This window comes from Megalops cyprinoides, chromosome 10 (assembly GCF_013368585.1).
Source record: "Megalops cyprinoides isolate fMegCyp1 chromosome 10, fMegCyp1.pri, whole genome shotgun sequence".
NCBI lineage: Eukaryota > Metazoa > Chordata > Actinopteri > Elopiformes > Megalopidae > Megalops > Megalops cyprinoides.
Window position 1 is genome coordinate 12,981,316 of NC_050592.1, and position 11,523 is coordinate 12,992,838.

The 11,523-nt window shown below is 40.5% G+C and overlaps 2 protein-coding genes across 2 annotated transcripts; both read right to left on the reverse strand.

Annotated features, from left to right (window-relative positions):
- Positions 1 to 1,478: 1,478 nt before the first annotated feature.
- LOC118784012 (cathepsin S-like) lies at positions 1,479 to 3,513 on the reverse strand. Its single transcript, XM_036537981.1, has 8 exons — positions 3,467 to 3,513; positions 3,117 to 3,269; positions 2,926 to 3,048; positions 2,685 to 2,837; positions 2,335 to 2,556; positions 2,102 to 2,267; positions 1,890 to 1,992; positions 1,479 to 1,578 (listed from the first exon to the last, which is right to left on the reverse strand). Exons 2-8 carry the CDS (start codon positions 3,237 to 3,239, stop codon positions 1,479 to 1,481), a joined length of 990 nt encoding a protein of 329 aa, XP_036393874.1. The 5' UTR covers positions 3,240 to 3,269; positions 3,467 to 3,513.
- A 967-nt stretch (positions 3,514 to 4,480) lies between these two features.
- Positions 4,481 to 10,892, reverse strand: ctsk (cathepsin K). The gene is made up of 8 exons (XM_036538488.1): positions 10,822 to 10,892; positions 9,473 to 9,596; positions 8,896 to 9,018; positions 7,790 to 7,942; positions 6,048 to 6,266; positions 5,557 to 5,722; positions 5,202 to 5,310; positions 4,481 to 5,067 (listed from the first exon to the last, which is right to left on the reverse strand). Exons 2-8 carry the CDS (start codon positions 9,593 to 9,595, stop codon positions 4,968 to 4,970), a joined length of 993 nt encoding a protein of 330 aa, XP_036394381.1. The 5' UTR covers position 9,596; positions 10,822 to 10,892; the 3' UTR covers positions 4,481 to 4,967.
- Between the last annotated feature and the right edge of the window lie 631 nt (positions 10,893 to 11,523).

Below are 11,523 nucleotides of genomic sequence, written 5' to 3' on the forward strand. Positions count from 1 at the left end.
TACTGTGCATTGGAAATTGAGGAATTAATATTGCATGCTGACTTCTGGCAATTGCCCACATTGGAGATGCACAGCCAATTCTGGCTGCATTGGGAAGTATGTACATGTCATTTAGACAAGGTTGTAGGGAGACAAGCTTGTGAAAGGAGATCTGTGGCATTGATGGCTGGAGTTATTCAATTTAAATATCATGACAGTATTGTTTTTCTTGAATTGTGGCTCCTAAGCTTTTCATACAAGCATATAGAACAGGCAGGTGACTAGTGCATTTCCTTCATGCTGCATAGTTTTCCCTAAAACACAGGTAATGCAGATAATGCTAGTGAGGACAACTTGTAACTGCTAGTTTGCAGAGAAAGTATTTTCTCAAGGAGCTGCACAAAGGCAGTGCCTACCAGTAATGGATCATGGGAACTGAACTCCGTGGTATTGTTAACTTAGCTGAGGAGTCCTCAGAATAGAAATCCCACCCCCACACCACCTTCTCTGGCCTTGTCTACCTCAAATGAGGTGCATTTTCTGTACACAGAACCAAAGAGTCAACCCTACCAGCAAATGGCTGTAACCCCCTAGCCTTCAAAACTCAATGTGCTGGAATCAATCCCTTCATGCAGCGTTTCCCAAACCTCTCCTGGAGGACCCCTTGTCCTGCATGTTTTAGATCTCTCCCTGCTCCCAACACAGATTTTAAAATGATCAGTTTATTAAGCAACTTCAAGAGTTCATAAGTTGATCATTTGAATCAGTTGTGTTGGAGCAGGGAGAGATCTAACATGCAGAACAAGGGGTCCTCCAGGAGAGGTTGGGGAAAAAAAAAAAAGGGTTTTTAGCAATGCATTATCTGCAAGGGCATAGTGCTATTTAAAAAGTGACCCATGAGACATAAAAGGCTCAAGTAGACAATCTGTTATTGTAAAGGTTGTATGTCCTTAGTAGTCAAATGAAGATGCAAAAGGAGCAGAATTACTAAGGCAGACCCCCTAATGGCATTCTGGTTCATCACTACTACATTTTCCATGTGTGTTTCTTTCAGTGCTGATTAGCCTTTTCATTGGGTGTGAAACCAAAGTCTTTAAGGGCAACTTGTGGAACATTTTGTACTGACAAATGAAATTCCTTTGAATACCTCATGTGAAGTTGTCTTGTGTTGCACTAACCTATTAAAATTTTACATCACCTTCCCTTCTCTCCAGACTTGCCATATTGGTCACAACCACATGACTGTTGCATCATTTCCTATGATATGGCAGGATTAAAGGTTTTTAACAGTTGGTCACAAATAAGGCAGATCAGGTAATGGACAATACAAAACTACAAAGAGTTAAAAGGAAATTTATTTGGTTTAACAAGTTACATAAAAACATTAAAATTAATGGCTGTTTTACACATTGTACATATTTTAAATCAGAAACCTTAATAGTATTAAGTACAAAATATGCCTACAGGTTCAGGCATTGTTAATTCCTTTCCTTCAGGCATCACATAAGGGGATAGCAGCCATACAGGGCAATACCACACTGGTTGTTCTTGTTTCGTGCCATGCGAATGTAGCCTTGGTCCCCAAAATTCTTTCCCCAGCTGAAAAGTTACACAAATGTAGTTAAGCATTTGATGCCACTCATGCAGTTTTAATGAATTAAACATAGCATGTCAGCATGAGCCTTACAGGTAGAGACCTTATCAAGAACCAAGATAACATGTGACACTGAGGTACACCCTTGCCTATGGTGCACTTTGACCAAGTGTGGATGACACCCATTTGCAGAAGCTTAACAGTGCACCTCAGCACATCCTGACTGCCTGTCATTGGCAAATCTAGCTTCTCATGTCACCATTAGTGAGGCATTTCAGCTGAAAGGCAAATTCTTGCATGGTGCAAGTCACCTTACCTGTTCTTCACTAGCCAGTAGTCCTCTCCATTCAGTGTACCATAACCGACTGCCAGGACACCATGGTTTACCTTCTGGGTGCAAGTAGGGTCACGGTAAACACCTGCAAAGGTGACAGTGCGATGACCAAAGGGAAAGCTACAGTGGAACGCCAAGCATTTAAACTGGAGATAATTAGTCCACAGCCAAAGTAGAAATTCATGGTCACATACCGCTGCGGTAGAAGTGGAAATGTGGCTGGGAAGCATCAATGGCCACAGAGACTGGGCCAACAGTGGCCAGGGCGCGTTTCAGTGCCATTTCATCACCCTTAGGCAGGAACCTATAGGCGGTGCAGTTGGCAGCACAATAGGCTACATTGTATTTGCACTCCCCCACCTAAATACAAGGAGCGAGAATCAGGAGTATGCTTCAAGGAGAACATTCCACCAAAAACTCTACATACCATGCCAGTGTAGGGGTAGAAGGCATCCGTTTCTATGCCATGGTCAATGACATACTGGAAGGCCTGAGTCATGAATCCTCCATTACAGCCTTTGTTGCCATATTTGTAAGAGCAGTCAACCAGGTTTTGAGGGCTGAGGGAGACTAGTTTTCCCCGAGTCTTCATCAGCTGGCCCTCCAGGGCCCCAGCAGCACTGAAGGCCCAGCAGGAACCACACCTTCCCTGCAACCATAAAATGCCTTCAACATAGTAAACTGCTTTTTAACAGCCCCTGGACCAGAGGGAGCTATAGCAGCTGTTGAAACCAAATGGTCAAACTAGCCAAGGATTGAGAAGCCCATTTCAAATACCTGGCTCTTGACTTCAGTAACAAACCCCTTCTCCCTCCAGTCAACGGTGTCAGGAAGAGGGGCTCTGGATGAGCCCACAAAAGGAGAGGAGCCCCTATTGAAATCTGATGGTACACGGGTCAAAGCCAGGGAATCAAGAATCTCTTCTGTGGTCTGTAGACAGGGGAGGAGACCACAAGGAGTGGGAGGATGTGGGCCCAAACCACTGCAGCATTAAGCCTCAGGTAGCTAAAAATCTCACCATATCTCCCATGTGGTTCATGCCCAGGTCATAAGTATGCATCCCCATGGACGCTTCCAAGTTGTGTAGTGCAATCAGCTGGAGGTTTTTCTCCCAAATCTGCCTCCGTTCCATCTCTTCAGCCTATGGACAAACAGTTCAGTGCCAATTCTAGAACTGACAAGACACCCAACTTTAGAGTATTCCTTTACCTCAAACAGGTACACCTTGTCATGTCTGTCCTTCCATATCTGCCAGTAGAGGTCCAGATCTGGGCTGATGAGGGCCACTGCTGCCCCACAGAGCATTGCAGTCAACAGGCTCCCAAACATCATTCTCAAGACCTGGACCTAGGCACAGGTGTGCTGGGGAGAGCAAACTAAACTAAGACAAACCATTACCATACCATACAATGATCAAGAGCTTGTCTTGATTTTAGTGATGGTACACACAGCAGAGAGAAAGGCACACCACAGGCGTATACAAAATTAAACCAAAAATTATACTTTGGAACACTTCAAGTTATTCACCATTATGTTACTTCTCTCAGAACCCCACTTACCTGAATGAGTATTGCTAAACAGATGTTATGCAATACCTAGAAGGAAAAAAGCAACACAATGAATATGGACTGAAGCCTTCCACCTCAATATATTGTGACTCCAAGATTGCTCTAGAAACTAGAACAGGTGGATTCAATCCAAAGACCAGGTGATTGAAGTATTGAGTCAAGCAGCTCCAATAATGAGTCAAAAAAACTCATTAAGGCTGTAATTGAAAGCCATCATTATCAATCTACCTCATTTCCTCATGTCTTTTTGCTGTTTTACACACCACCTGTCCAGCATTATCGGAATATTAGATGAAAGTCTTTGGACAGCATTAAATTATTAGCTTCACTAACACCTTGATCAAGTGCACCTTACAGATTGCATAATGCATTTACACAGCTTGATGACTAATGAACCAACTTTTGTAAATTACTTCAGTCAAGGGTTGTTCTTTATGTGACTCACAAACAAGGGATTTACAATAGATAAAATGCTTTTGTTTGCAATGAAAATATACTTTGTCATCAATCTTTGTTACGCAGCATGACCCTGCAACCTTCCTGTCTAGGATCAACTGTCAGAGGACCTGGGTGAGGTCATTTAAAACACACAACATTGTTATTATCATTATGACTTCTTATTGTTGATGTTAAACTATCATTAAAATTATTTTTAACATGTGTTGCGTTCAGTCGTTGACATTTGCAATTCTGTTTATAGAGAATAAAAGAAGAATGTAGTAGAATATAGAATAAAGTATAGAATAGAATAAAAAATAGAAGTATAGAAAAACAGAAACGTTATTAGAATTTTACTCAAATTATAGTAAACAAATTAGGGAGAGTATTAATATTTGACACAGAAAATCATTTTTGTAAAGATAATGAACCATGGTTTATTGAGTAGCATAAACATTAATGGCTTTTCAAAACATTGAAAATAAAATTGCATGTTCATCAGAACAGTGCTGAACAACAACAATACAGAGTTGACAAAAACAGCATCCCCACCAGTAGGACCCTAGTTTGACATACACCATGACGAATATTGCACACAATCAGAAACATTTTGTTCGGCTAATGCCACTGCATTTTCTCAGGGAGTGAGAGAACGCTCCTAGTGCACAGCGATATTAAGTCACCAGGTTTGCCAGTTGCAAGGTCTTGATGTTGTAATGCTTTTAAGCGTTCTGGATCATTCATGCACTCCATTTCACCATTGCAGCCACACTCGTTACAGCTGAACAGACAGCAGAGTACAACAACAAAGGGGTACAAAATAAAAATGTTTGTGGAGGAACACTGGGAAATACAATGGTGCAAACGAAGGTAGCATAAAGGCAGGAAGCTGTAAGACAACTAAGGTCAACCTGCAGGCCAGCCTCCAGATCAGCACTTTGATTTATGATGCTCTAGTTCTCATGTGGTATGTTTCAGTCCGTGTTGGGTACAAACGTTTCAAGGTTGTTTGGACAACTCTCCCTTGCCTTCCTGTCCTGGTGCCCTCTGGAAGTTACATGATGGGAAAACTGGCGAGGTTGGCAATGCCACACACGTTGCCACGGTTACGTGCCATCAGAATGTAGCCCTTGTTTCCCCACTCTTCACCCCAGCTGTATGAAAGAGACAGATGAGAAGGGCATCATTTATGGAACAATGATGACAATATATTTAGTAAGATAAGATACAACAGCTGAATGCTGTTTTTATCCTTCCTCAATCATTCTGTGGCTAAACACACACCCACCTGTTCTTGACGATCCAGTACTTTTTTCCTTTGCTGCTGACGCCATAGCCTACAGCCAGCACTGCATGGTTGATGTCATCTTTGTTGCAGTTGCGATCATAGTACACACCTAGGTAATTAACAGGGGAAGTGAGCTACTCATCAGCATTTACAACAGCCTGTGGCATCACACTCTGGTTTCATTTGATCCAGGTTTCATCATTCATTTGGAATGATTTGACAAATCATGTTATTTGACCGCAATCATAATAAGGTCTGGTACTGATACTGGTACTGATATGTATGACGCATGACCTAATAAGAGTCCTATTAGGTATTCCAGCACAGTGCTTTAGAAGAGATGCATGCAGCCTACCCCTCTTGTAGAACTGGAAGCTGTAGAGGGTGGCATCGATTCCCACGGAGACAGGCCCCACCTTGGCTACAGCGGCCTGCAGTGCCCGCTCGTCTCCCTCCTTGACCTCTTTGTAGCTCTGGCACTCAGCTGCCTTTCCTGATGGACTGTAGTCACACTGCTCATCCTGACAAGATATGCACTAAGAGTCACTCTAAGTGTTCTAGAATGGCACAGGCAGGTTTGATCTCACTTCAGTGACATGTAAACAAATATAGGTCACAAAGCAAAAAGGTTATGCACACACTCTGATGTTTTTAGACAAGCTGGAATACACCTGCAGAAGCTGTATGTACTTTATGTACAAAAGATGTAAGATGTATTTTATATCAACACCTAATGAAAGAGTATGTTATATATATATAAATATTAATATTCGAATTATTACTCTTATTTGTTTAAATATACATATATATGAGTTATTATATGTCATACAAACTATAAAACCCTACCTGTCCAATGTAGGGGTAACTGTCCTCAGAGTCAATGCCTCCGTTGTTCTTGACATATTTAAAGGCATTGGTCATGTAGCCACCTCCACAGCCATTGTTCTCAGTGACACAGTCCACAAGGTTCTGAGGACTGAGGGACAGCAGTTTTCCCTGGGTCTTCATCAGCTGGCCTTCCAGGGCCCCTACTGAGCTAAAGGCCCAGCAAGATCCACAAGCTCCCTGGAACATTCCAATCACGTTTATGTCAGACTGCATTGCTCCTATATGTCCACCAGGTGGCATGCTAGCATCTGATAACAAATTGCAGGACCAACAGTTCCCAGTCAAGTAGTTTCTGCCCCCAGCAGCCAATTAGCTTTATTTATTTTATATTTCATCTTAATCCCCCCAACATATGTTGTGTAAGATGCGGTAGAGACTTATTCAGGATGTTTGGGGATGGTCTAGGTACATCTATGCCAGCATTAATGTCTGCTTATTTGAGCACAGATACAGTCCTGCATAGTTACATGATCAGAGTCAATTAATGTACCTTAAATAGTAGAATCACAAGCAATGTGCATGGATTATACAAGCTTGTGTATTTGTGAAAGAAGAGCCTTCACTTGTATTAAAAAAACTGCAGTCTTTAAAAATGTTGGAAGTGGTATGGTAGTGAATGGTTTCTTCAATGTTCCTTAAAAGTTAAATTGAGGACCTTAAATCAGCATGTGTTTACCATTTTGCCAACAGCATATCTATTCTATCTGACTAATGTCTAACTGGATAATTGTGATTGCCATTGTGTGCATGTGTGTGAGTAAGGGCCAGCCATTGTCTATGCAAGTTAGTTACACCTGTCCAATTAAACTAATTTAAACACAAGTGTCTGGCAGGGGCACCAGACGAGATAACTGAACAGAACATATGGTTTTGTGGTGGCAGTGGTCATATGCCAGTTTCTGTTTGACTTTTTAAATGTGCTTATTTCTGTCGTTTTTTTTGTCCTGTGGTGTCTGTGTTTGGGAATATTTTTAGATACTTTAGTTAGAATTATCCTTGCCCATTTTACACTGCAGAGGCAACCATATCTTATCAATAAAGACAGACCTATGACTAAGATAAGATCTATCAGATAAGATATAAAAATATAAGACATATCCAACATAAGATGGACCTCTATGAGACACAATAACAAAGGGTTCAAATTCAAATGATTACTCCACAGCAGATGCTGTAGTAGTTATTTGCCACTAGAGGGAGCACAGTGTCCACTCTTAAATCTTGAATCCTGAATTCGACACAATATGGACCTGCTGCTGGTAGAGTAAGCCATTAATATTAACATACATGTAATGTGAGTCGATATTCAATTCATATGAGCTGGTCTGAGTCTGTCAGGAATCCTTCTGTATGACAAAAACATTTAATTTTGTGTACTTCAGGTAAGGGCTATTTACATTGATGAGTTACAGTCCAGTTTATTATTACTGAGCACTATTATGATAGTTTAGTTTCTTTATTCATAGAAGGTCCATGGCTCTATACCCAATATGATAAATAAAATACAGTGAGCTATATATCCTATTAGTCTAGGTTTATTTTTTAAACACAATTTTAACAAATTGAAAATTTGTTTGTTTTGTTTGATTCCAAACAGGTTTACAATCTCATGCGAAAAGCAGCCTAACTGAAAAATTCTGAATCACTCCTGAACCTGCAAGTGCTCTAAATGTCGCACTGTCCTGATTTTCTCCTCTGACCTGGTTCTTGACAGGGGTGACGTAGCCGAGCTTGCGGTAGTCGATGGCTTTGGGCAGCTTCCTCATGCTGTAGTCGGGGATGAAGGTGTTGTTGGGATCCCTGAACAGCGGGACCTGTAGGCCAGTCAACTTTTCTGCCACTTCCTCTGAGGTCTGGTTGGAGAAGAAAAAAAATCAGGGGGAGATGAGGGTGTACCTGTTTACTTTCCCTTGTCAACAAAATAGTACAGATGTTGCACCAGTTTAGAGGGCATCAACTTATCATTACAATGCTCTACAGTGTGTGTTTATACAGGAGCTGAGCTCTCAGCCAAACATTCTTCAGTGGGAGACTCTGGTAATTAAACCATCTGACTGCATGTTTAGGCACAGCCTTTACGTACTGTACATGACCCTCAAATCATCTGTTTTTATTGCACTCATATACTCTTGTGATGACACAGTCAACTAGAATGTATTGATGCTTCAATTTTGCCTTGCCTATGACCAAATCTGTGTTGCAGTACGGTAAGAGAACAGTTTTATACGTATGTGTTTATATTGCTTTCAGCAACAGAAACATGGTAATCCGCTGGTATTCCTGTAACCAGAAATAAAAGGAAAAAGAAGAATGTGTTTTGCAGGTAAGTGCTTTCACAATACAGTAGCCAGTGAAATTCTGTGTGAACCTCGACAATGAGGTGTAGAGGCTCACCTGCATAAACAAAGCCAAATATAAACAAATCCAAATCACATCAAGGGACTTAAACAGGGTACATACTAGCCATTATTTTTTACAGTAGTATATAAATGTATTCCTTGCACAGGACTGCATTCTGCTACATTTTGGGACATTAGATCTTGAGTGCTCAAATCCATTAAACCTGGTTTAGTTTCAAAGTATTGGGTCATGGACCACATGGCCAGGTCTAATACATGCAAATAAAAGCAACTCAACAGGTTCGCACCAAGCTTCAAATGAACATATTGAGGCACTATAAATCACTCTGAATAAATGCTGATAAAACTGTTATAATGCTGACACTGTTTCTGATTTCATACTGCTATAAAAATACAAAGTTTCATGAGGCTGTTGAACAATAGTCAGATTAGAGAAAGGCACTTACCATGTCTCCGAGGTGGTTCATACCCAGCTCGTAGGTGTGAATGCCCAATTCATATTCACGGTTGTGGGCCTCGATCAGCTGCATATTCTTCTCCCAGATGGTCCTACGGATTTCCTCTTCACCCTGTCACGTCAAAGGTCAAGCAATGTCCAACTCTGCCTCTTATCTTACACATTATTTTTCATTAATTTCAATGAATTTCAAATTCAATGTTGTATCAGGCTTGAAAAAGTAACACTTTGATATGTTTGTGACTTGGATCTGGAATTGTATTTATTTCCATATCAGCTTCCAATGGATGCCCATGTGGCTTTCCCATTTCACCCGTTTTTTAAAGTGCATTGTTTCAAATTAAAGTGGAGGCCTAAGGTAACTTTATACCCATTAACATATGCTAGTGCATTAATAAGAGAGATAGATACAGGACCTTACTATCCTTCACTGTATATACCAAATTAGTCATCCTGTTAGCTACCTGATAGGGCCCATCGTGTCCCAGGTCTAGCCAGCTAGTCAGCCAGCAAGACATGGAAGATAATCAGTCTCATTAAATGTCAGTCACTTTGCATGGACCTACCAAGCCATTATACTCCCTCCTGTGGGCTGTCCTCCAGCTCTCCCACTCTGAGTCCAGGTACAGTCTTTCTGAGTAGGCCAGAGCCGAAGCTAGCAGCATCAACACAGTTCCACACAGGAGCATTCTTGGAGAAAACACAGGAGATGTAACAGGGTGGTATCACCTCAGACCGTAAGATGAAGTAACGAGGTACCTCTAAGGAGTTTTGTTCTTACTACCTGGTGATGCAGATGTCATACAGGAAGTCACCTGCATTTAGTTCAGCTGGGCCAATTCGACCGAACCAATAAAACCAAACTAAATAGACTGAAATATACTAAAACTAAAATACTGGTATTTTGGCAGGGGGAAACTTGGATGACACACAGCAGAAGTGCCAAGCAATGTTTCAGTATGTATTTATTAAGATCTTTACACATTACAACTGTTCAAATATGCGGTCCTTATTTCACATTATACTGTGACAAATACTGTTGCCATTTGTGACTGTTTCAAAAATGAGCTGCACCTACGCATATACACTGGTGTCTGAGTACCAAACAAGTGATTTCACTTTAACATGTATTAAAACAAGTAATTTAATTATTGTACTTTAATAACCCATATTTACCCAGCATTTGTACAGTGTAATCTTCTATAGATACCCAGATCACATTTAATACTATCTCATACAATTATGTTTTAGTTTGTATAATCCCAGCTAAACTGAGAACTGTGTACATTATTAGGATCGTTATATTTATGGTCATTATTTCAATTAGCTTGTGGCTGCAAAGTATGTTCTTGCATGTTTGGTATTTCTTGCAAATATTCATGCTCAGCCTCGACTGAAGCATCACTCTTCCAATTTATAGAGAAGTGGGTTATTCAGACACTTTGTCATTTTATGCTGGAGTCTAGCAACTTCACATCTGAGGCAAAAAAAAAAAAAAAAAGTTTGTTATATAAAGAAAAAAAAAGCCTTAGCTCATTTCGGCGAATGCGTCTAAAAGATCTGTCACGTGCCGGAAAAAAATGCACTACTGTAACCAATGAATTCCGCTTAATAAAGTTAGCTACACTAAATCAGACTTATACATACACTATTACAAATGTTGTTTTGTAATTTGCGACAAGTGTTTTCTTTTTCAATTTTTCTTTGTAATCCGAGTTAGCTTCTCGCGGCACCCCACCCCAGTGATACTGAACGGATGAACAAAACAACGATTGCAAGTCACACTGAGAAGTGAAACATAGCTGAATGCATTACATTAAAACTACATACTATAAACAACGTATCCCTGTGGATGGTGTGTATATATAACGTCGTTCGAATAGCAACTGTCCGAAAAGGTAGTTAAAAGTTTTACCTCGGTTCCAGTTTTGCAGTCAGAGAGGAGAAGAGTCTTTCTTTGAGCAAGCTGAGGTCCTTAAATCTCGGTCAGACGAGCCTTCTTTATATACTCAGCAGTTTTCAGGAAGTTTGCCGAATACCGACGAGTTGGAGAAGTTTTTTTTTTTTTAAGGGAAGCGGAATTCCATATGGAGTCCATGAGGTAATGGTGTAGGCTGATGCTTTTACATCGTGTAGACATCGGATGTTATAATTCCGTTTTCCCCCGTTCATTATCAAAAATATCTTAAACGTGGGACCTTCTTATTAACCACAATATTCACATAGCCATGAGTTGCTACACAGTTTTGAATTTCAACTGCCGCACATTAGTGTGGTGAGGTGGGGCTGGACAGGTTTACGTTTCTCTCAGTTACAAAAAGCCAAGAAAACACTGCTTGCAAGAAAGAGCTCTAATATTCCGTCTCATACAAAACACTTCTTTTCTACACTTGCATCATGCAGGCCACAGTAGTGTTCACCTTTTGGTGCAATTTGGTGCAAGAGACTTCACAACAGATGTTCTATAAAACTAAAAGGTCATCTGGACCTTTAAGAAAAAGCTGTTTTCCATGTGAAACCTGTCCCACATAATCTTGCTTACATAGTATTTTATACAAAACTTATTTCAGGGAGCTGTTTTGTCTTGTTCTCATTTGCGAAAATGTATGGTTAACCT